The 26769-nt window shown below is 41.4% G+C and overlaps 1 protein-coding gene across 2 annotated transcripts in view; it reads right to left on the reverse strand.

Moving 5' to 3' along the window:
• BRINP2 (BMP/retinoic acid inducible neural specific 2) overlaps positions 1-26769 on the reverse strand; it is a 109583-nt gene that overhangs the window by 19384 nt on the left and 63430 nt on the right. For both annotated transcript variants that reach the window (XM_025366869.1, XM_025366879.1), the window contains 2 exons: positions 6589-6779; positions 5308-5516 (listed from right to left, as the gene is read on the reverse strand). In XM_025366869.1, coding sequence (XP_025222654.1) covers positions 5308-5516; positions 6589-6779 — 400 coding nt within the window. The remainder of the gene's footprint in view (positions 1-5307; positions 5517-6588; positions 6780-26769) is intronic.

A 26769-nucleotide genomic window follows, 5' to 3' on the forward strand; every position in this document is an offset into this window, starting at 1 on the left:
TTTCCTTCTGTTTCACCTAGGAAATCAAGAAGAAGCAGCCAATCAGAAGAAAACAGTGGCATCTTCTCACCATGCAACTAACATCCTGCTACTTTTGTCCTTGTGCCCTCTGCATTGCCTCCTGTTTCGAAGGATGAAGAGCTCAAGCTCCTGGGTAAGAACAACCTCTTTGCTCCTGCGATTATCTTCTGTCTCTCCTACATCATCACTTTCTTTCTCCCTCTCTACGGAGTTTTTTTTTTTTTTTTTTTTTAAGACAGAGTCTTGCTCTGCCACCAGGCTGGAGTGCAGTGGCGCAATCTTGGCTCACTGCAAGCTCCGTCTCCTGGGTTCAAGTGGTTCTCCTGCCTCAGCCTCCCAAGTAGCTGGAACTACAGGCATGCAGCACCATACCCAGCTAATTTTTACATTTTTGGTAGAGATGGGGTTTCACCATGTTGGCCAGGATGGTCTTGATCTCTTGAACTTGTGATCTGCCCGCCTTGGCCTCCAAAAGTACTAGGATTACAGGCATGAGCCACCGCGCCTGGCCTATGGAGTTATTTTAATCACTATATCAATATGCTGGAATAGCTCCCATCTTAAAAACAAAAACACACCCTCCTGTGACCCCACATTGCTCCCCAGTTATCACTTGTTTTTCAATTTGCCTTTACAGCAAAAGGATTGTTTCTACTCATATCTGATTCTCACTTTTCTTCCTTCCTGGAATTTTCTTCACTCAGCCTTTTGTACCCTTCATGTACTGAACTACTCTTCTTCAGGTTACCAGTTACCTCCATGTCACAAAATTGAAGGTCGAGTCTCAATCTCCACCTTAGTGACTGCTCAACAGCCACAGTTGCCAGTTCCTTCTTTTGTGAAAAACATTCATCACATGGTTTTGTGAGCCCGCTTTGGTCCTCTTCATACTCTCTGTCTCAGTCTTCTTTGTTGGATCCTCTCTTCTTCCCCCTTTCTGAATATTGGAGTGCTTCACAACTCAGTCCTCAGGCCACTTTTGTAGTTGCACTCACTCCTTGAGTGATCTCATTTCATTTTCTCCCATAGCTGGAAATACCAACTACACAGGTGGACATGTGTATATATTTGTATACCAACTTTCCAGATTCAATCATGGCCTTTCTCTTGAAATCTTGGTGTTTGTTTTCAACTGACTGTTAGATTTCTCTACTTAGACGTCTGATAGGAATGTCACATTTAGGAATGTCTAAAACCAAATTCTTGATTTATTTCTTTCAGATCTGTACTTCTTCCCAGTGTTGTCCTTCTCAGTAAATGGAATCACTGTTCATTTGATTGCTCAGGCCATAAATCTTGCAGTAAATCTTTACTCCTTTCTTCCAATCCATTGTCTGATTCTGTAGGCTCTACCATCAAAACATATTCTGAATATGCCAACTTCTCACCACCTCTGCAACACCAGCTTTGTCCAAGCCACCATTATGTCTTACCTTTACTATTGCAATAGCCACTGCACTGGTCTCCAGGATCCCCCTTTCTTTTTACTTCCTAATCAGTAAGGCCTTCATGATATGTCCCCTGCAACCTCTATAAACTCATCTTTTACTTCATTTCTCTCCTGACTGCATGCCAGCCTCATTGCCTTTCTTGGTAGTCCTGGATCATACAAAGTACACTGCCCTGCCCCTTTACAGCACTTGTACCTGCTCTGTCCTTTGTCTGTGATGTTTGGGGCTTACTCCCTCACTTCATTTAGGTCTCTGCTTAAGTGGCATTCCTTGGACAGGTCTTCCCTAAACTCCACATTCCCATCACCCTTTATCCTCTTACTTGGCTTCATTTTTTCATGCCATTCATCCCACCTGGCATTATACAGGTGTACCTCAGAGATATTATGGGTTCAATTTTAGACCACTGTAATAAAGCAAATATCACAATAAAGCAAGTCACGCACATTTTTTGGTTTTCCAGTGCATATGAAAGTGATGTTTACACTATACTGTAGTCTATTAAGTGTTCAATAGCATTATGTTTGAACAAAGAATGTACATACCTTAATTAAAGAATATGTTATTGCTAGAAAATGCTAATGATCATCTGAGCCATCAGCCAGTTGTTGGAGTCTTTTTGCTGGTGGAGTGTCCTGGTTTGATGTTGATGGCTGCTGACTGATCAGGGTGGTGGTTGCTGAAGGTTGGGGCGGCCTGTGGCAATGTCTTAGACTAAGACAACAATGACATTGACTGCATCAATGGACTCTTCCTTTCACGAAAGATTTCTCTGTAGCATGTGACTCAATTCGATAGCATTTTACCAATAATAGAACTTCTTTCAAAACTGGAGTCAATCCTCTGAAACCCTGCCACTGCTTTATCAACTAAGTGTATAAAATATTCTAAATGCTTTGCTGTCATTTCAACAACATTCATAGTATCATCACCAGGAGTAGATTCCCTCTCAGGAAACCACTTCCTTCCTCATTCATAAGAAGCAACTCATCATTCATTCAAGTTTTATCATAAGATTGCAGCAATTCAGTCACATCTTCAGGCTCTACTTTTTATTCCAGTTCTCTTCCTATTTCCACTACATATACAATTACTTCCTCCACTGAGGAAAGACATCCTCAAAGACATCCATGAGGGCTGGAATCAACTTCTCCCAAGCTCCTGTTAATGATATTTTGACATCCCCCTATGAATTACAAATGTTCATGATGGCATCTAGGATAGTGTTATTTCTAAATGATTTTCAATTTACTTTGCCCAGATTTGTCAGAGGAATCACTATCTATGGCAGCCTTTACCTTACCAAAATATTTTTTAAATAAGACTTGGAAATCAAAATTACTCCTTGATTCATAGGCTACAGAATGGATGTTGTATTTGCAGGCATAAAAACAATATTAATCTTGTACCTCTCCATCAGAGCTCTTGGGTGAGCAGGTACATTGTAAATCAGCAGTGATATTTTGAAAGAAGCTTTTTTCCGAGCAGTAGGTCTCAACAATGGGCTTAAGATAGTTCATAAACCATGCTGTTAACAAATATGCTGTCATCCAGGCAGGATTGTTCCATTTATAGAGCACTGGCAGAGGAGATTTAGCATAATTCTTAAGGGCCCTAGGATTTTCAGAATGCTAAATGAGTCTTGGCTTCAGTTTAAAGTGACCAGCTATATTAGCCTGTAACAAGAAAGTCAGCTTGTCCTTTGAAGCTTTGAAGCCAGGCATTGACTTGCCCTCCTTAGCTATTAAAGTCCTCAATGTCATCTTCTTCCAGTAGAAAGTGGTTTCATTGACACTGAAAATCTGTTGTTTAGTATAACCACCCTCATCAGTGATGTTAGCTAGATCTGGATAACTTGCTGCAGCTTCTAAGTCAGCACTTACTGCTTCATCTTGTGCTTTTATATCACGGAGATGGGTTCTTTCCTCCAATCTCATGAACCAACCTATGCTAGCTTCGAACATTTTTCTGTAACTTTTTGACCCCTCTCAGTCTTCATAGAATTAACCAGAGTTAGGCCTTACTCTGGATTAGGCTTTGGCTTCAGGGAATGTTGTGGCTAGTTTGATCTTTCCAGACCATTCAAACTTCCTTCATATCAGTAAGATGGCTGTTTGGCATTTTTATCATTTGTGTGTTTACCGGAGTAGCACTTTTAATGTCTTTCAAGAACTTTTTCTTTGCATTTGCAACTTGGCTAACTGTTTGATGCAAGTGGCCTAGGTTTTGGCCTTTCTCAGCTTTTGACATGCCTTCCTCACTATGCTTAATCATTTCTAGCTTTTGATTTCAAGTGAGAGATGTCTATTTCTTTCACTTGAAAACTTAGAAGCCATTGTAAGGTTAATAATTGGCCTAATTTCAATATTGTTGTATCTCAGGGAATAGGGAGGCCTGAGAAGGGTGAGAGAGATGGGGGAACAGCCAGTTCCATACAGTGACCAGTCAGAACACACATCATTTATTGATGAAGTTTGTTATCTCATATGGGTGCAATTTGTGACACTCCAAAACAATTATAAAAGTGACATCAAAGGTCACATATCACAGATCACCATAACAGACAAAATGACAATGAAAAAGTTTAAAATACTGTGAGAATTATCAGAGACACGAAGTAAGCACGTGCTGTTGGAAAAATAGTGCCAAAAATAGTGCCAGTAGACTTGTTTGACACAGGGTTCTCACAACCCTTCAATTTGTAAAAAAGAAAAAAAAAGTATCTGCAAAGTGCAATAAAGCAAACCATAACAAAATGAGCTATTATCTGTATATTTATGAATTATCTCTCTGCTATTAGAATTCAAGCTTTATGAGGGCAGGGACTTTACAGCTTTTGTTCACTCTCGTATTCTCAGGACCCAAAACAGTGCCTGACAAATAATAGGTGCTCAGTAAATATTTATTGAATGAATTAGTAAATAAAATTTGCTTGTGAGTTTCAGATGGGATAAAAGCAGGATATAAGACAACTATGAAGTCTTTTCAACACCTTAACATTATGCTTAGAATTTTTAAAAAACTGTATTCTCAAGTACAGTATTTTCACTGGTTTTCCCTAAAACAACATGAACTTTACTAGAAATCTCTTAGGTGTAAGTAGAGAAGATATGACGAAGGTTATAGTTATTAAAGTCACAATAACTATCGATCTTTTAAAAACATACATGAGATCATGTTACTCCCCTGCTAAATCTCTCCAGTGGTTTTTCACTGCACTTTGACTTATATTAAAATTCCTTCTCATGGCACATAATCTGGCTCCAGCTGACTTCCAAACCTCATCTTGTCTTTGTTATTCACCTCCCCACCATCTCAGCAGTCTTCTCTGTGGCCCAACAAGGCACGAGGCTGGTTCCTGCTAAAAGGCCTTAGTACTTACTTAGAACAAGTACTTAGCACTTGTTCTGTCTGCCTAAACACTTTCCGCTCACTTCTCCACACAGCTGGTTTCTTATCATTCAGAGCTCAAAGTCTAAACCCCAAAGTGCCCTCCATGATCAATCTAATAATCATATGGGCTGCTCCCTCCCCACGCCCCAGGAAATGTGCACCTATGACTCTGCTTTTCTTTATTTATCATTAGAAATGACTTTGTTGTTTTTCCATCCTCCACTAGAGTGCTGCAGCCTGCCTCAGAGTGGGCGCTCTGTGAGCGTCTGCTGTGGAATGAGTGACCCTATCGTGTCTGAAGGCTGGCTGTGTCCTCATCAGAAAGCTTCGTCTCCTCTTCCATCAGTCCGCCCGGCTGACCTAGAGCTGGTTGAGGCTGGGGCCTCCCCCGAGTTCCTCAGTGCTTCCCGCACCCCCTGCCCTGTACCTCTCAGGTCGTTACCTTGATGGCCCCCGTGGCTATCTGGATATGGTGCAGCCGTCGCAGCGTGCTCTCTCTGTCAATGAAGTAGGAGGCGGCCAGCTGGTGCAGGGTCTCCAGGGACACGGCCGAGCTGTTCCCACTGCCCCCGATTATAGAGGCACCTCCTGTTGTCTCTGTCTTTCTTCCCAGTTTCCGCTTGTCCACAAAAATGGTCAGGGACTCTTCTCCTATGGTGAACAACACGAGTGTATTGGTGAGGCTCTCTGCTCTCGAATCCCCTACCAATAGGAACATAAACCCTTGGCCAGGGCAGACACAGCTGAGAGAGAGTGCAGCCCCTGCTGCCAAGCTCTTCCCCCAGCCCTTACCATCTTTAGAAGAAGCTCATCAGAGGGAGCCACAGGCCAGCGGCCTCGCTGCCTGAAAGGCCCTCTTCCAAAGCTCAGTCCCCCTGCCATCAGCTTATTTGCTTAACATCTTCTATTGAACTCTGTCTCAAGCAATTCTCCTCCATAGGGGAGACACAATTCTCTCTCTCAAATTGTTTACGAGGAGTCTTCGTGGCTTTTTCTGCTCCCTCGGGAAGGGCAAAAGCCTTGAAGCTCCATCTCCCTCCTCCCCATCAAACACTCAACACCTGCCTCATGCCGACAGCTGGCCCGAGCCCTGGGAGAGCTTGTTTGGGTCGATTGGACAGTGAGCTAAATGTTATAATAAATCCTGCTTCCTTCTTCCCAGGGCAGAGGGAACTCTGCATCTTCAGAGCTTTTGATCCTGCCCTGGTAGGTTCTAGCCCACATTGCTCCACCCTACCCCAACGCTCCGCCCCACAAGAGGGTGATTCATCAGCCCAGAAACACTGGAGTTGTTTGGACAGTTTCCAATCTTTATCGAGAGGAAGAGGGGTCAGGGACTCCAGGAACTTCGACTTCTTTGCCTGTGAGTCTGACCATTGTAGCCACAGCAAACATTAGAAAGTGGCGAAGCCTCAGGGGTTGGGTGACTCAGCGAAGCGAAAACTGGGAGCGCCCCCTACTGGCAAGTGCTTGTTAGGAGCCTGTCCACCTCCAACCGCCATACACAACTTCCCCTCCTCAGGAGAGCCTTATAAGCAAATAGAGATGCTCTGGGGTAAATTGAGATGCCAAGAGACTACGCTGTTTTCAAATGCACCAGAAAGACTTCTGAGGCAATAAAAGGCCAGGAGGAACAAAGACTGTTGGAGCTGTACTACATAAGTCTTAACGTTACTTCCAATGGTCTGGCAACCAATTAGCTTAGGATTGTGATATTGCTTACCTCCAAGGGTGGCAGAAAGTAAGAAATGAGTGCCGTACTTTTTAATCAGGTTTTCTGTAACCTGTTGCAGATTGGGTCTCCTTCCAAGGAGGCGAATGTTCCGGATAAACTCTGGGGCGAGAGGCAATGGCAAACTGAAGAAGTCCTTCCTTTCTAGAGCCAAGTTGTTCACCTTCCAACGGGCAAACTCCCTGGAGGAAAAGCCAAGCGGTAAGGAAAAGCTGATCGCGTTTCAGAGCAAGAGGCATAAAATCTGAAGTAGGTAATGTTCTTCCTCCACTTGCAGCCACTCATCTCCTCTCAGCCCACATCCCCCCTCCCGGCCTCCACCCGCTGGAGGTGCCCAGTGTCTGGCAGAGGCCCCTTAGCCTCTCACCTGGCCTGTCATTCACATGCTGTAAGAAAGCTCTGTCTCCACTGACCTCCATCAGAGCCTCTCCCAGCCAACTTTCTCATCAGGCAGTAGTTGATTAGCGTATTCACATGAAGTCATGGTTTACAGTATCGAGTAGGAGAAAAAACACACATCGGAACAGTGGTTTGCAAAGATGTGATCTAATCACAGCTGTCTTATAGTGAATGAGTCCCATCACCTGTCATGGCCTCAGTTACTCAACTGTGAAGTCAGGAGGCTTGGTCTAGAACCACTGCCCTCATATTTTGATCTCTGATCCCCTTCACACTGTTAAAAATTATTGAATCCCCATATTTGTACATGTGGCTTAGAGCTATTGAGATTTACCATTTTGGAAATTAAAACCAAGAAAATCAACATTTGTTATTTCATTTAGAGATAACATTAATAAACCCATTACATAAAACCTAACATTTTCATGACAACTGTATGTTCTGAAACAAAACAAATTTAGCAAGAAGAGTGGCATGACTTTGCATGTTTGCAAATCTCTTTAATATCAGGCTTAGCAGAAAAGAGCTGCACTCTCATATTTGCTTCTACATTCAATCTGTTTTCATAATTGTGGATTTTCATCTTTGGTACTACGCTAAGCTAAACAGATGGTAGTTTCTTAAAGGTTAGTTACAATATGGAATCTGAAATCATATCAGTGAACTTTTCATGCTTTGTTACATTAAATCCAGTGTTCTATATTGTAATCTGAATGGATCTTTCTATCCTGCATAATGTTGTAACATCATGTGTTGGTCATCTGGAAAATATCAGGTCACCGAGTTATGCAGATCTTCCACGTTTTGACACTTTTCATTATGTAATATTAAAACATCTCACTATGTAATATCATGACCAATCTCTTCAAAGTCTTTAAATATTAGGAAAATGTCAAGTTCATGAGGATGAATGCAAGTTTTCTAAAATTTGAATTTTCATTTAAAAGTTTAAATTGTATTATTGGTAACAAATACTGTCAGGTGTTTTCCTTGCAGAGGCTGGCTTAGTTAATTCATTTGGTTTTTTTTTTTTTTTTTTTTTTTTTTTTGGAGAAACGTCTGCCAGACACTCAAGTCTGAATAATCATAGTTTGCCTGTCGCTTGTGCTTTCAAGAAAAATGGAGTTCCATGAAAAAAGTGGCTAATTCAGCTTGCAACTTAACCACAAAAGTATTTTTCCTTGAGACAATTATAGTACTTAAGTAGCCTGAGATTTGCTTTATGTGCACTTCCCATTTCATCTTACAGAATATTAAAAACACATGTACCCAAGGGTCAAGATTTAATAAAATTAATAAATGTCTCTGTGTGTGTAGCGTGCGCGCGTGTGTGTGTATGTGTGCGCGCATGTGTGGTTGTGTGTTTAGGTGCAAGTGTGTAATGAAGAATACATGACTCCTAGTGTTATGTGGTGTCACTGCCTTTATTCAAATTAAGGTACCAGCAGTTTTATTTTGTACCTTCAGTGCAAATGTCAACATGAACACTCTGAAATAGACTAAGAGGATCCATATTTTAAGAAGCCTTATTTTAGAAGATTGCAAAGTTGTTCGTTTCTAATCCTGTTGAAGATTTTAATTTTCAAGCTTTGCTCCTCATTGGAATGTTTGCATTTTAAAGGGGACAGGTTTATAAATCTTTGCCTTGGAATGAAATTTAAAGAATCATATCCATTAATGAGAAATGAGTTTTACATTGTCCCCCAAATTGTACTGGTAAGAACAGCTCCACTGCCTTAGGAAGCAACAAAATGTAAAGTGTTTACACCCTCTTCACCCATCCCAAATCCGCTCATCGTAACAGTGCCAAACCTTGGTCTAACCGTCCCCAAATGTCCATGACATGCAAATGATAGGGTTGCATAAAAATAAAATAATTAAAAATAAATAAATAGATTTTTGACAAAGATGCCAGGAACACACATTTGGGAAAGGAGAATATCTTTAATAAATGGTGCTGAAAAAACATAACATCCACATGCAGAAGAATAAAACTTACCTTTCACCATGTACAAAAATCGGCTCAAAATGAATGAAATACTTAAATGTAAGACTCAAAACTATAAAACTAATAGAATAAAGTATAGGGGAAAAGCTTTATGACATTGATGTGGGCAAGATTTTTTGGATAAGAACTCAAAAGCACAGGCAACAAAAGCAAAAATAAACCAATGGGATGACATCAAACTGAAAAGCTCCTGCATAGTAAAGGAAACAACAGAGTGAGGAGACAGCCTACAGAACTGAAGAAAATATTTGCAAGCTATGAGTCCAGTAAAGGGTTAATATCCAGACTATGTGAAGAACTCAAATAACTTAATGGCAAAAAGAACAATTTTTTTTTAAATGGGCAAAAGAGTTGAATAGACATTTCTCAAACGAATACATAAAAATGGCCAGCAGGTGTATGATAAAATGCTCAACATCACTATCATCAGGGAAATACAAATCAAATGCACAGTGAGATGTCACCTCACCCTCGTTAGAATGGCTGTTATCAAAAAGCCAGAAAATAACAAATGCTGGCCAGGATGCAAAGAAAGGGGAACTCTAATACACTGTTGGTGGGAGTGTAAATTAGTGCAGTCATTATGAAAACAGCATGAAGATTCCTCAGAAAACTAAAAATAGAACTACCATATGATCTAGCAATCTCACTACTAGGTACATATTCAAAGGAACTGAAATTAGTATATCAAAGAGATATCTGCACCCTCATGTTTATTGCAGCACCATTCAAAACGACCAAAATATGGAATCCACCTAAATTTCCACAAACTGATGATATACACAGTGAAATACTATTCAGCTGGGAAAAGAATGAAATCCTATCATTTGCAGCAACATGGATGAACCTGGAGGACATAATGTTAAGTGAAATAAGCCAGGCATAGAAAGACAAATACCACATAACCTCACTCATATGTAGAGTCTAAAAAAGTTGATATCATGGAATTAGAGAGTAGAATAGTGGTTACCAGAGGCTGGGAAGGGTAGTAGGAAAGGGAAACGGGGAGAGCTTGGTTAACAGATACAAAGTTGCAGTTAGGAAGAATAAGTTCTGTGCTCTATTACATAGTAGGGTGACCATGGCTAATAATAATGTACTGTAGATTTTAAGTAACTAGAAAAAAGGATCTTGAAAGTTATCACCACAATGAAATGATACATGTTTGAGGTGATGTATATGCTAACTCCCTTGATTTGATCATTATTCAGTGTATGCATGTATTGAAACATCACACCAATACGCTGTTGTGCCAGATATGTCAATTATGAACAAAATTTTTAAAATTAAAATTATAAATACATAAATAAATAAAAATCCATGCTACATTTGATGCATAATCCCTCCATCTAACTCTGGAGGCTGACAGGGGAGGAGCATATGTCAAAAGCTACTAGGGAAACAAAGAAAAGCGGGTGACTAATAATTCATGGTTCCAACAAGGTCTTCAAAATTCCTGCTGTGTAGCTTTATTTATCTAAGCAGGTAAGTTCATAATCACATATTGTCAGTTATTTCCTTTGTGCAGCAAGTGCTAAACTTTAATTAAGTACAGAGTATTTGTCAAAAGTATTTTCTATCCCAAACCCCACTGCAGGGTAAAGAACAGTTACCTAATCTCGTCTCTAATTGGCTGGATGGAAACTGGAATCCTCTCACTGGTTAGTTAATAATTACATTGATGAATCATAAAATCAGATTACTACAAGCAAACAAACAAACAAAAAACCTTAGGGTCATCAAACCCAGCCACCTTGCTTTGGGATAGGGCACAGCTAGACTTCATTAACTAATGATTTCTAACCTATTATTTTTCTAGATTGCTAGGGGAAAAAGACATTATTACCTTTTCCATAGTTTCTTACAATGGTCAAAGCCCCTCACAGAAAGGAAAGGCCAACTTAGCATAGAGGTGGGGCCCACTTTAATTAAATATAATAAATAAAAATTGGTGGTCAGTTGTCTGGCCCAGTCAGACACTGGGTCTGGATGGGAATTAGTATTCTCTAGTTTTCTCATGTTTCTTGTAAAACAGAGAGGGCAAGAGGTTTACCTAAAGCAATACAGCCAGTTGATAATAGAACCAGAACAAAAAGCTAGTGTGCTGACCCTCCTTCTATGCTATTAACAGAAACTATGATGGCGGTGATAATAGTCACAACTGAGACTCAGAGAGACTAAGAAAGTAGTGTGGATGAAATCACACGGTTAGTAAATGACAGAGTTGTGCTTAAAACCCAGGCCAGTATCGTACTGCTGTTTCTATAGCACTGTTTTCCTTCCAGTAGATGAGGTTAAGTATTAAATGTATTTTATCAAATTCTAATTTTTTTGTGTTTGGTATCCTTTAACACACATACTTTTATTACCCAGAACATCCCACTTTTTACATTTTCTACATAAAACATGGATTAATTGTATATTCAAAACATAGCATAACGTTTGCACCACAGCAAAATGTTCCTGGATTAAGGCAATTTTAACATGCCCATTTGCAGGAGAAGAAATTGAGATGCCTCAAAAAGCCAAGTCCATACAGAAGGTTCATGGGGGGAATCACAGATAAAGGCCTGAGTCCAGCTCCTGTGGCTGCTAAAGAAATCATAACACAGAATAATGAATGACCTAGAAAAAGGAATGATACTGTCTAAGGAAGCTTTTTATGAGCAAATAATAAAAAATAATAGCTAACATTTAATGAATTTTTAGTATGTGATAGGCATTCCAAGCATCTTACAAGGATTAGTTAATATTATATTCAAAACACCATATAAGGGGGAAAATATAATTATCTTCATTTTATAGATGATGAAATTGAGATACAAATAAGTTAATCTGCCCAGTAGTTTAACTACTAGTTAAGTAGTTTAAGCCAGTAGGTGGCAAGGTCAGGATTTAAACACAGACTGTCTGACTCCAGTACACACAGTCTTTGCCACTAGGCTATACTACTTTCACCTGTGAAACTCTAAGGAACAACTGTGCTATGGAGTAGAAGTGTGTGCATGTGGGGGAGAGAGTTTCAATAGTGCCATATAGGGACTATAAGGATAGGGACTATATCTGGAGAATTTCACTGGAGAAAGAATCCATAAGAATGCATACAAGTGGCAGCTGGGCGCTGTGGCTCACACCTGTAATCCCAGCACTCTGGGAAGCCGAGGCGGGTGGATCACAAGGTCAGGTGTTCGAGACCAGCCTGACCAAGATGGTGAAACCCGGTCTCTACTAAAAATACAAAAATTAGCTGGGCGCAGTGGCAGGTGCCTGTAATCCCAGGTACTCGGAAGGCTGAGGCAGGAGAATAGTTTGAACCTGGGAGGCGGAGGTTGCAGTGAGCCGAGATTGTGCCATTGCACTCCAGCCTGGGCAACAGGGCAAGACTCCATCTCAAACAAACAAATAAACAAAAAAACTACATACAAGTGGCTACATTTGCCAAAGAACAAAAAACAAAAAAGCCCAAATCTACTTTCATCACAAACTGCAGCGGGCTATCAACTCAGAATTAGGCTCAAGTGGGCATGGTGGCTAGTGCCTGTAGTCCCAGTTACTCAGAAGGCTGAGGTTGGAGTATCTTTTGAGCCCAGGAGTTTGAGTCCAGCCTGGGAAACATAGCAAGACCCCTGTCTCAAAAAATATTAGGCATAAGACCTCAGCCACAGGAGTTCGAGTCCAGCCTGGGCAACATAGCAAGACTCCTGTCTCAAAAAAGAAACATTAGGCATAAGTACTCAGCCACAGAAAGGTTCAGACTCTAAGGGCTCCCAGTGGTTTTCTCTTCAGCCCCAACTTCTTCCTTGCCCTTTGGGGCCCTTCATGGAACCAAAATAATGCAGAAACATCTGTGAGTGGTGTTTGAGCCAGAAAGTGGTAAAAATGTGCTTACAGAACTTATTAACCTGGTTCTTTCCAGCATCTGCAAACCTTAGAGGCAATACTGGAAGGCAGCCTGAGCTATTCAAAGAAGAAATGTTCATTTCCGATTTTTCATTTAGCAGTTTTCCCCCCAGTAATAGAATAATCAAGGCTCTTTTTTTTTTAACTCAGAAAAGGATGTTTTCTATATATCAATTATATTAACACACACTGCTTCAATTAAGCCATCATCTTTGTTTCAATTAAGATATCAAGTAAATCTCCATTTCAATTTAGCCATTTCTCCTAAAATCTTCTCCCACTGTGTTTGTTACACAGTAAACAATCTGAGAAAGCAAACATTTCTAACAGCACTATAGTCCCTGTGTAAAGTGTCTTTAGAATAGGAGCGGCCACTGCATTCAGGGCTCACAGGTTCAGCCAAAGGGTAAAGAGAGCTCTTCCCTGTGGACTTTGCCTGTAAAATGCATTCACGTTGCACATATAAAGGGTGCTTCAGTAAACTGCTATAATTAACGAAAATTCAGTCAATTTTCCATCTTCCTCTAGCATGCTTTAGGTTAGCCTAGAGTGAACAATGTGTATTTCTGTGAAAGGGTGAACATACACATAAAATCATTAATAAAAACCAAAACAATGTCCAGGGAAGGGATAACCCAGCCTGGAAGGTATAATCCAGTGTGTTAAATCAGCCAGCATACTGACACTCAGAATATTTTAGATATAATGATATCTAAATAATCAGTGCTGAAGTAATTGTAGTTATCTTTATCCCAAATTGCATAACACTGGTGGCCAGATTGCCAAAAAGTGATGCTTCTGGTTGTACGTGAGTTTAGGGATTTCCCCAAAAATCCAAAGGGGCCCTGCAATAGGAAAGTTGAACCACGGCCGTGCCAGATCTCAGGCACAGGAGCTTCAGCAGGGTTTTGAGACTGGGCCAGCTCTGGGTTTGAGGCAAAAGGGTCTCCGATGAGAATACTAAATGGCTACAAATGTTCCTAATTCAAAAGATGTAAATAAAAAGTGCTGCCTCCAACTCAAGCTACTGACTCTTACGTCAGCAGCCACCTGCAGCACTATGTTACACAAGGTCAACAAGAAATCTCCCAGCAAGAATCCCCCTGCGGGGTCTCGTGCCTGAAGATGAAAGGCTCAGAAAGAGCACAGCTGTGGTCTTCCAGCCCAGGTGCTGTTTCCAGCAGCTGCACACGGAAGCACCACTTTCCAGGCTCATAAACTGAGAACATTGACCTGGCCCCTGTGAAGAGTCATTACCTATGAAGCCTCCCTCCCTATGAAGCCTTAAGGGGAAGAGTATAAACACACACACACACACAAACTGTACCTCAGTGAAGCTGAAATCTAGAAGTACAGGTTGAGTGTCCCTAATCTGTAAATCTGAAATCTAAAATGTTCCAAAATCCAAAACTTTTTGAGCATCAACATGATTCTCAAAGGGAACACTCACTGGAGCATTTAGAATTTCATATTTTCAGATTAGCGATGCCGATCCAGTATAATGCAAATATTCTAAAATCTGAAAAAAAAATCAAAATATTTCTGGTCCCCAAAAATGTTTGGATAAGTGATACTCAACCTGTAATGAAGACTGTAGCCTACAGTGTGGGTGGTTGTGCTATAACTTCACGCGAACAGCCGGATTATTCTGTTACCAGTTTTTTAATAGATCTTTCATCTTTCCACCTCTGCGGGGGAAGCATGTTCAGGCCCATTTCCAAGTCCACAGATAGGGCTGTCATTTGGAAAGTCACATCCTGCATCCTAAGCATGCAGCTCTATCCACCCCCCTCCACCGCGGCACCCCTGCAGGCTTGGCACCAACCTATCCCAGTGTCACTGTGCCCCTGCATACTAGGAGACATTTGTTCCTCCTGCGTTAGACTCCAGGCTGGGTTTACTGAGGAGGAAATCAATGCTGCTTCCAGCAGAGCCAACCAATCACTGCCTGCTCACTATTCTGCGTTTCTCAGAATAGGACTTGAGAGACTGTGGGGAAGTCTTAAGGCAGCCACGGAAACCACTTTGCAAACAATGACAGAAGGAGTGGGCTGTCAGGGTAGGGACATTGACCTCTATTCTTTGACCCTCCTGATCTATTTCCAATGATCTATCTTTTGGGGGCACACCCTCCAACTTTTTGTGCTCAAAAGGACTGCAGTGCTGAAAGAGACTGGGCTATTATTCTCCAAACAGTTGTCATGATATGAACCAAACTGGTTTTCCCAGAAAAATGAAGGTAAACACAGGACATGTTATTGAATAAAATATTTAAGAACTCTGGAGCACTGGCCTTAAGCCAAGGACATAGTTTTCTTGTCATTTTTCCTAGGACTTCACTTTGTCTATTTACACTGTCAACCAATGACCCATGGGAAATTTTCTCACATACCAACCAGTTCTGGGTAAGTGCAACTGCCTTTGTTCTCAGAGCCTTTGTCTTGGAGATTTGCCTTTCCCCAATTAGCTTGAGACTTGCCAATCGGACAGAGGAAACTCAGTAAATACCACTGAGTGTCACACCGCTGATTTTCCTAAAGAATTTCAGACACAGGAAGCCTTCTCTTTCTTCATCTTTCTACCAATATACCTCACACCCAGGGCTACTGCTCCCATCACAGAACTCAATCCACCAAGCAATGACATCACCATTTTGTCTTTTTCATAGGACTCACATTTTTCATCTTGAAAAACTCACATGAACAAGAATAGCTAAAGCCAGCATGTACATTGAGTGATGCCAGTTTTTTATCCAGTGACTCAGCTATGATGGTTTCACATTCTCTACCAAGCTGGACATTTTAGGGGCTTAAGGATATATCATACTTTGGCTCCTATACAGAGGCAGTATTTCTAGACACATCACATCACCAAGAGATTTCTATCTCAACAACAGATTACTGTAATGTACTTGGCTATTAGAGACTTTACGGCTATAACGAATAGGATATGATAAATCTGAGCTATAAAAAGAAATGATAATAAAAACCATAATCCCATATATTGGTGTAGTGCTTTCCTGCGAGATTGGGGGGAAATGGTAAAGTAGTGATGGAACCCACTTTGCAAACAATGACAGAAGCAGTCAGCTATCGTGGTAGGGACATTGACCTTCTCTATTCTTTGGCCCTCCTGATCTATTTCCAGTAGTCTCTCTTTTGGGGGCACCCCCTCTAACTTTTAGTGCTCAAAAGGACTACAGTACTGAAAGGGATGAGGCTATTACTCTCCGAACAGTTGTCTTGATATGAACCAAACTGGTTTTTTGCACACCATTTTTATACACGCTTATTTTATCTATACAGGGACCTTGGGAGAAAGGGAGAGAAAATATCATTAATCAACTATTAAGCTTTTACATGTTAACACATGAGGAGACAGAGAAACTGAGAGAAATGACTTGCCCCAAGTCTCAGTTGACTAGTGGTAGAGTTTAACTAGAACCTACACCATACTACCAATGATTTTCTGCCTTTGTCTGTGACCCGTGTTCAAGCTCAGGGACTACTGTCCACATTTGTCCTACTTCCCAGGTGATTCTTTTGGCTTGTTTACCACTGTGGCTGGGAGAGATCCCCAGGCAGGAAGGCTTCAGTCCAGGAGTCATTTGGTTAAGTAATATCTCAGACCTTGCAACTCTTAGACACACAAGAGCAGAAATGAGGCCATCTCTTCCCTGATGTCCTGGTGCTCTCCATCTTTTCACTGTCTGGGAGAATTCAAGAAGCCTGGCATGGAGGTAATTTAGCAGCCTGCTGTGTTCTCAAACAACGGCCCGTAAACAATGATTGGCCAATTTCATTCTAATCTTCCCAATTTTGCTCTAATTAAAATCAAGCTGCAGCTTTCAAACAGTTTAATTAAGGCTGATTGGGAGAAATGGGGGAGGGGAGAGTCAAGCTTAAAGGAGGAGGAAGAGATCACTGTTTGGCTAGTCTCACACTGCCCTGGTGGGGCTTGGGGACATAGGGAGGGCACTGAGAGTGGTGTGTTTATAGAATCAACATGAAAGACAACAGACTCACTGGAATGAGGGCCCAGTGAATCTGTGCAACCAGAAGGAACTGAAGAGGGAGTTGAGACCTGTGTCTTCCCGGGCACACACTCTCAGGTCTTTCCTGACATCCCAAACTGCTCCCCAGCATCTCATCGGCTCAACTGTGGACAGCATGGCTCTGTTCACCACTATCTGCCTCCCATTGTGCTTGTCTTTGCTCAGCAAGTGGCCCATGAGACACTTCTCCCATCAGATGTCTTCCTGAGCTTCCTTTATTTACTTGACTTCCAGAGAATTCCCGCAGACTGGTATTTCCTTCCATTATTCTACAAGTTTATTCCTTTTGCAAAGAAATAGCCCCTCTGGTATTTTGGTGCATTTAATTTTTATATGGGTCATTCTTCTTTGGACTAAATAGTTTTAGTTCCTTCAACACAGTTTCCAGATTCCTAGGCCTACATGCTCAACCTTTTCTGCTTGCAATCAATGGTATTTCTTTTTAAAGATGGAAACCAAATTTGAACGCAATCCGGTAGATAAATTCTGAGCCACTGAAAGTACGTTAGGATACAAGATCTGAATACATCATTATCATCATCGTTATGACCATTATCATCGTTTCAGTTATTAGTGAGACCCTCTGTTTCTAGGAATGGAAGTAGATGCTTTATATATTTTTAAATTGTCACTGTAATCTTACAGATGTCAATGTGGTTGATTGAATCACCATTCTCGCCAGTATTAGGATGCCCTTTGACATATTACTTTGCAATATCACTCACTTGTGAGGAGGGAGCTTATTTCCCTCCCTCAAGGATATTGGGTTTGACTATGTAACTTTGCTTTGGACAAAGGAATGAGGGCAGAAGTGATTGTGTGCTGATTCGGGACCAAGACCTCAATAGATACTGCACATTTCCACTCTCTGTCTTGCATTTCTGCCCTTACTATGAGAATTGCTTCCCCCAGGTACTGCAGGTGCTGCTCTTTTCGCCTGGGTCCCAGAATAAACACCATTAGAAGGAACACCTAATGGCCTCCTTGCAGACCTGCAGCATGAAGCAAAGCTAACCCAGCAAACCTACACATGCGTGAGTAAGAATACATTTTATTTTTTATTTTATTTTATTTTATTTTTCTGAGATGGAGTCTCACTCTGTCACCCAGGCTGTAGTGTAGTGGCATGATCTTGGCTCACTGCAGCCTCTGCCTCCCAGGTTTAAGCAATTCTCTTGCCTCAGCCTCCTGAGTAGTTGGGACTACAGGCACATGCCAACACACCTAGCTAAGGAATAAATTATTTTTAAGCTACTGAATTTTGTTGCTTTTTGTACGCATCATTGTAGCAATAGTTAAATGACACACACCACAAGTGTTAGTCCTATTTTATAGCTAAGCTTGTTGAGGCTCAGATAACACACACAAGGACACAAAGATAAGTAAGAGGTGAAGGCAGTCTATGCTGTTGCTGCTATACATTTTTTATTAATGCACTTGAATATTACATTCATTTTTTAAAGACAAAAATATTCCTTGCTAACAGTAATCATATCATCAGTTGGTATCCCATATTTCTTTCCAGACCCAGAATTTTTTTTTCTCAAGTATCACAGTCAAGTCAGGTCTCTTATATTTGTGACACTGACATTTTTAACTTCAATTTAGGGCTTTACATTTCACCCTCTTTTTGCATTCCACCCTTTGTGGCAGAGGCTGGCAAGTTGTTTCCAAAGATGTTTCCATTTTCCTCCTGGGCTCACAGATGGACAATTTCCCACCCCCACCCCCACAGCTTCTTCTGCGTTTAAACATAGCCATGTGACTGAATTCTACCGTAGAATATGAGTCCAGGTCTATACCATCAAACCTCTCATGAAATCCTTCATGCTGTTTCTCTTCCCTTGCCTACCAGGATCCAGGACTCTGAGGCCCTAAGGGATGGCAGAGTGATGAGGCAGAAGGAGTCTTGGTCCTGAATTGATTTCGTGAAGCAATCTCCTTTTATGTCTCTCATAAATTGTATTGTAGTGTGACATGAGCAAAAACATAAACTTTCATTAAGTCACTCAGATTTGAAGACTGTTTGTTTCAGCAGTTAGCCTACTTTGACTAATACTGTCTTGATTGTATCTATCCAATATTCTAGCCTGATGAAACCATCTTGGCTCTTGATCTCTTAACTGTATTGCCTAGCTGGATAAGGGTTCAATTATTGTTCAAGCAGCCATGCTCCCATTACTTCTCAGCTCAGCAACAATCCTGTATGTGGTCTCCCTTCTTCTTGCTTTCTAGGTCTAGGGGGAGATGGTATTGGTCTTGAGCCCGTGTCTTTTATGCTGTGGGATCTTGGTGTGTGAGTCGTGCTCTATGGGGAGAATACCTGTCACTGTTAATGATTTATTTTGAACTATCTATAACTATAAAATCAGTGGCTAGATTAACTCAAGCTACAGTTAAGGAGAGCAGTATGTAGACTGTAAGTGATAAATCTGATTAATGTACAGAGTTCTATGCATAAAGCAAATCTGATAGAGTAAGACTACCTATTCTTTCTTCTTTCTCAATTAATCTCTTTATTTTCTCCCTGTACTCTTCTCTAGATTTCTCACTTTTTTTCATATTTACTAATGGGTGACCCCTCACAAAAAGAATAAGCATTTAGCTTGAAATAAACCAAATCTTTTTTTTTTCAGTTATCACTAAATAATCCTATAAAGAAAGTACTATTATTCCACCAATATTACTAATGAGAAAAAAAATGAGGCTCAGAGATGCAAAATAATTTACACAACTAAAAGCAGCAGAACTGCAGTTTAACCCAGTCAGTCTGATTCTGCAATTTAAACTGCAGTTTAACCCAGTCAGTCTGATTCTGCAGTTTAAACTGCAGTTTAACCCAGTCAGTCTGATTCTGCAATTTAAACTGTAGTTAACCCAGTCAGTCTGATTCCAGAGCCTTGAGTCTCAACCACTTGTTTACTCCTTCATCTAATTTCATCCCAGAATATCCTGCTCCTACAGAATGGTTTCATCCTCTTATTACGCCCTTATGTGTGGCAGACATGGTGCTGGGGTCAGGAGATATAAAGGTGAAATACAACATGTTCTTTGCCTGAAGGAGCTCCGAGCCTAGTGAAGAGCAAAGAGAAATAAACGAGTGCACAAAAATAAGTTTGTATGGCAAAACTACGAACAAACTGATGGGGAATCATAGGTAGGAGAAACTAACCCTTGTAGGAGTCAAAGAAGACTTCACATGGCGATGATAGTTTAGATGAGTTTGAAAGGTGAGAAGATGGAAAGAGCTTTCGGGGTAGAGGAAATGGGTTATGGAAAGACACAGGACAACAAGGGGGCCTTCTGTGTCTGGGCAAATCGGAGGTATTCATTGGGACTGGAACAAAAGAAACACAGGAAGAAACAGTGGAGCACAATCAATGGCAGAGGGTCAGTATTCATTGACTATTTGTTGAAATAGGGAATGAATGGATTTGGAAGTGACTTTTAGGCTAAGAAAATGGGTTTGGGTTTTATTTTTTGGGTACAGACAGACCAACAGGGACTTAGGCAGGTTGCATTAGAGAAGCAAGGAAACTACAAGTGGTAGACAATGAAGCCAGGGGAAAAGAAAAGGGGCTGGATTTGAAAGGCAGTTCTGAGATGGAAGCCACACAACTCAGATGGGGAGAGAATGGAGAAGAGGCAGGAGTTACAGTAGCCAGGTGGCTGTTCATACCAGAAGCACGGCAAAGAGTGTAGGAGATACAGGTGTATTAGGACCTCATGAGTTCAGCTCTGGCTATGATTTTAACCACACAAACTAAATCTAGGTATACAAAAGCAAACTGAATAACAGCTGGATATAATCTTTGAACTTGGATGAGAAACCTCTATTCTCTAGACACAACTCCAGCACATTTCCAATGTTCCTTGAAGCACTGAGATTTCAACTCCAGAAGAGTCACCCTGTGTCCTGCGGTGTGCCTGTGACCTGGCGTCGTATGCATGCCCATCTGAGGCTTTCTTCCTTTTTCCAGTGGAGTGTACCCAGGAGGTCATACTTCACCATTTTGTCTCAACTTGCATGCCTAGGAAGTTGCTTTTCTCAGGGTCTGCGTTCAATTAACACTTTAAGGTTAACAGCTGTGGATCCTCAAGAGGTTGTCTCTCCCTGGCCACCTGGCCCTGCGGCTGCTAATGTAATACCTAACCTTGTTTTTAGACTCTCCCTTAATCACGTAGCCTTGTTTCCATGTGAATAGGCTCCCCCTTAGCTGAGAAAGCCAGGTGGCTGTTCATACCAGAAGCACGGCAAACAGTGTAGGCAATACAGGTGTATTAGGACCTCATGAGTTCAGCTCTGGCTATGATTTTAACCACACAAACTAAATCTAGGTATACAAAAGCAAACTGAATAACAGCTGGATATAATCTTTGAACTTGGATGAGAAACCTCTATTCTCTAGACACAACTCCAGCATATTTCCAACATTCCTCGAAGCACTGAGATTTCAACTCCAGAAGAGTCACCCTGTGTCCTGCGGTGTGCCTGTGACCTGGCATCACTGTCGCTAGTCTTCAACAATGGCACAGAATGCAAGAAGTTAAAGAAGTCTGGGGAGAGGGAAATGCCTGACCTGAAAAACTCTAAAATGAAAAACTGATATTGATCCATGACAAAATTCTTGAGTACTTTGAAGTGTGAGCAAGCAAGCAAGCTCCCTAGGAGTCAGAATTGGTTTAGGAAGAAAAACCTTATGTCAAAATAAGTCTCATGTATTTTCTTTATGAAGAAAGATGGAAAAGGGAGAGTTGGGGAAAAACAAAGAAGGACAGCTTGTGAAAGAGAATGAGAGAGGAGGGGAAGGAGGAGGAAAGAACCTCTGGAAGGAAGTTACAAAGTGCTGACGAGGAACTGGGGAGAATAGTAACTGTTTTCAAATATCTAGAGCCCTATTGTGAGGAACAGACTGTTAGAATTATTCTAGAGAAATAAAAGAAAGCAAAATCAGGACCAATAAGGGAAGGTTATGGGAAGAGAGACTATGATTCAATTTCCAAAAGATCTTCATAATGTTTTAGGCTGCTGAATAAAAATTGGCTTCAGTGAACACCTCATGGCTGGAACCGTTCAAGCTAGTGCTGATTGACCACCTTCTTGAGTGTCTGCAGAGTGGTTGTCTTCACTGGCTTGGAAATAAGTGATGTTAAGTTTCCTTCTAACTCACAGATTCTGGCATCACTTAGCCCTGATTTGCCATCCCACGTTGTCAAGCTTCCTTCCACGCCCAAACGCTGTGAAGCTTTGGCCTCTTGTCCCCAGGCTAATAAACCCTTCTCAGATTTCATTTTCTAGCCTGACTGTGATATGCAGGCACCAACATGCACACATCTATCCTAGTGGTTGCAGAAGACAAAATAATGTATTCTCAGCCTCCAGTCACATTTCTTTTATGGAGTTCCACTTGTTCCTGAGTTTCTCAATGAACCAGGCCAACATTCAGGGACTCTCACAGCCTCTTTTCCTCTCTACTCCTCTTTTTTAGTGTAGTTCTTTTTAAGTTAAGGGTAGTTTGCTGAATTTTAAGTTTTAAAATTATTCTTTAATCAACATATAATAATTGTACATTTATAAGGTACAGTGTAATATTCCAGTCCATGTATGCAACATGTAATGATCAAATCAGGGTAATGCCCTCTTTATCGGACTCACAATTTAGAACATATACAGAACCAGCCAAGCAAGAGGCTGGCTTATGATGCTAAAGTTTACCTGTGTTACTAGTAAACCAACTGTGTAACTCATGTCAAGGGATCATTAGGTGTTTACATGCCTCTGTGGATCCAGGAGAACTCATTCCCCAAAGAGACTTTCTTCCTGTCCCTCCTTCGTCACCAGTGTGTCCCCAAGTAAGGCAGAGGCTCTCCTGGGAGACAAGGAAAATGAGAATTCTCTAGGGCACTGAGGCTCATAACAAAGGACTTGGTGAGCAGCAGTTCTGGCTACCTCATTTTTCTCTCACCAGGCCTCCTGCCCAGCCAGTAAGACTTCTTACTCACTCTGATTCACTGTCACATCCAGAGCTTATTTGCTCTTTGCAGGGGAGGAGGAAGAGGCACACTTCTTGGCTCAGAGGAGAGCTTGGCAGGGTGGCAGAATCATAGAGCATTAAACAGGTACAGAGGAGAAGACATGGTTGGGAACCCCTGCCAGATTCCTGCATCTTCCCCAAAATATATAACAGCCCTAATCTGCACACAACTATGCCTACAAATCTTAAAATATACTCAGGGGCCTCAGCCTCTGTGTCTCTCTCACTGCTTCACCTGAGTGCTGTGGATGTGAAGGCAAGTGGGACTATAACAGAGCATACACCAATCTCATCGCTGTAGGAAAATTCAAATTTACCAAGTAGACCAATCAGTAGAGATTGCATGCAATACCAAAAGTTTCTTCTGGATTTATGAAAATACTCCTTGACATCATAAGACATTTCCAAGTGGACATGTGTGTTTACAAATCAGTACCTACCTGATTCTAAAGTCAGGCAGTAGGGATTTACATAACACTGAATGTTTATAAGCCATGGCCAGGCATGAAGTAAGATACTGCATCTTGGAAATGGCATTAAGTGTTCCTCCAGTAGAGGATTTGATTTACAGAAATTCCATTTACATCGCACCCTTGTAGAAACACACCAGCAGTGCACAACCAACACATACAGAAGTTGCTGTGGGTGCATTGTTTCAGGAAGATCCATCTGTGGCTTCCTCCCACTCAGGGTTCCCCGGAGCCTAAGCACAGATGGAAAACTCTTGTGGAAAGAGAGAACGACAGGGTCTTTGAGGGAGATGGGTCACCCTCCAGCCTTCTGAGGCCTGTCTTCTGCATCTCAAAGACCTACCAGGATGCCTAAAGAAAGAAGGGCAAAGAGCCCCAGCCACAACCTGAGACACTGTTTCTCTCAGAGCAAGCCCAGGCTCAGTGATTTATTTCATTAAATAATGATCATTAATGAACAGGTTCCCTGTCTTATTGGTTGAGTGCTGGCTTTTCCTCTTATCAGTTGTGTGACACCCTCTAAAACTCAGTGTCCTCATCTGTTATACCAGTGTACAAATAGCACACCCTCGCGGGGTTCTTACTAGGATAATTTTAATTAATGTTAATAAAGTACTTAGTAAAATGTTGTGCATATGATGAGCATTTAATATATGTTAGCTACTAGTGTTCATTAATGTCATTAATATCTCATAGTACAGGGAGAATGCTTGCTTTCCCTAAGTTAAATAGAAATTTTGACCAACTATTTTTTATTTTTTCATACCATCTATTTTCTTTATCACCTTACTCTTTTCTTCCCATGGAAGAATTGGGGAGATTGGCGAAAGCCTGCTGTTTTCATCCATATTTCTCAATACTGTGTAGAGTGCATGGATTCAGATCCCAGCTCACAAAAGGCTCTTGTCTCTTGGACATTCAAGCCCGGCAATGGGAAACGCTTCTGATCATGTCCCCCTCCTCACGATCAGCTCACTTGGCAGAGCTGTCCCTCTGAGGTTTCTGGCTTGTCCCATCCCCACAATCCAGTGCTGGGTTCTCTAGTTGCTTCACATAGGATTGGTCAAACCAATCTGATGGACAACCCAGTTGACTTTAGTTTGGGGCAAAGGCAGGATTGTAGGACTGGCATTGCCAGCTCTGACTCAGGTCCAAGCTGTTGTCTGCAGCCCAACTTATCTTCAGTTCCTTGTGAGCAGATTCAGCTGTTTCTACTCCCAGAGGAGAAGATGGTAACTAGCATGGGAGCCAAGCTCCTCTCACCCAGACTTTTTATTATACCACATGCCTCGCCCACTTCTAATCCTTTGCATACATGGATCTTCCTGGAAAGCAGAGCTCTCTGAGGCCTGGGCTCTGTCTCCTTCAGGGTGTGTCCCCAGCCCTTGTAGGGTGGCCAACACACACAAATCCTGAATAAACATGGGCTGAATGAAGAAACACCCCACCCTGTGCCACTCACTGTTCTAAGCTCCCTGTACTGAAATGATTTTCTTGTGGGATATGTGGGAAGCTCTGGGGTGAGAGAAATGTGGCAGAAGCTGAATAAAGAAAAAAATATTGAGAATCCTTGACCTAGAAAAAGCTATTCTCTTTAAAGAGAGAAAGAGAAAGACCGTATGACTAGACAGCGTCCCTGTTGGCCTGTATCTGTGTCGTGACAGTTTCTGGATGAAGTCTACCTCACTCCTTTTTACACACACACATGTCTCTAAGAAGCAATTCATTCATGAATAAAATTAATTATTTCTCGAAGCAAAATTTAATCCTCTTTTCCTCTGCCTGACTGACTCAAGATCTCTTACCAAATCTCATCTGAAAACAAAACTGATCTTGTCTGCCCACCTTGGCCATCCTGAATGCTCCCTTCGTTTCTTCCAAATTTTTATTTTCACATTTTCTCTTCACAGATCAACTTTGCAATCTGATCTCAAGCCAGGGTGGCTAACCTGGGTATAGCCACCAAAGACATGGGAAAATGTGTGGCAAGAGCCATTGTGTCCTAGGGATGCTTGGGACTGGCATCCTGAGAATTCATTCTGACACAGCATCCATAGACCAAACCTGTCCATCAATCACTGAGAATGTATTAAATGTCTTCTTTCTAGCATTTGAGGTGATGCATCCCAATGCGTTTTCTGGTGTGTATGCTGTCACTCAAACTGGACTGCTAATCTCCCAGAAATCAGTAGTATCCTGTTTTGTCTGTCTTTCGTGTTCTGCTATAGTGCCTAGAATAATGCATTGCACGAAGGAGATGCTCCATAAATACTTGAGAGAGGACCAAGTGTGCAAAAGTACGGTGTGGTAACCTTACCCTGAATCCAATTGCTCAAGCATAAATGATGCCAATTTTTATTTGAACCAGTAGTCTCATAGGACCTTACAGCACTATGTACCATCTTCTCACCAGGTGAGAATTCACGCTCCATTTTTCCAAAGCAGAAATATAAGGAGTTGCTTTTGGTCCTACTTTCTCTATACATGCAGTGATTTTTACTTCATTTTACTTACCCCTACTACTAGAAAATGACATGCCTCTTCAGGTGAGAGTTTTTTGTTCTGTTTTTGTTTTATGTTTTCTTTTTGTTTTTGTTTGTTTGTTTGTTTGTTTGCACCCTGGAAGAAATCAGTGTCTAAGAGACACTTTTGGCATTTCAGAGAGACAAAATATGGCATAAATAACCAGTGGGGAAGAACAGGGAAAGGAGAGGCATCGTCATGCACTTCTTGACATGGGACTGGTTAAGTTCCTAAACCACACCTAGTGCTCCCATGCCTTTGGTTACACGGCTCCTGTGACTACAACACCATTCCACAAGCCTCCACCTGGAGTCTCCAGTCATCCATTGGTTTTGCCTATGTGTTACTTTTTATTCCAGCTTTCCTTGACCTTTCTGTGCAGAGCAATCTAGCACTTGCTTACTTATCTGTAAGTGCCATCAGATCAAGAACTCTGTCCACCTTGTTTATAGTCTATTATCAGAATCTAGTGAAATAATAAGCACTAAGCTGGCCCTCAGAAATGGGTGTTGAATGAATGACTATGTCTCTATTTATGTTATTGAATTATAGCTGTTTGTTTATGTAATATTTCTCCTTGCTCCAAGAGAGCAGAATGCCTTTTCATTCGGTTCTTTGTATGCACATAAGAGGGTTCCATATGGGTCTGCTGCACAGATGTGGTATGTTTCTATGCCAGAAGTGGAAACAGAATTCTGCCCAAGGATAAGGACATGCTGGGCTTGTCGTCCAGATACTTCTGGGTTAAAATTCCTTGGGTGGAAGGCCTAAGATGCCTTGTGC

This window comes from Theropithecus gelada, chromosome 1 (assembly GCF_003255815.1).
Source record: "Theropithecus gelada isolate Dixy chromosome 1, Tgel_1.0, whole genome shotgun sequence".
NCBI lineage: Eukaryota > Metazoa > Chordata > Mammalia > Primates > Cercopithecidae > Theropithecus > Theropithecus gelada.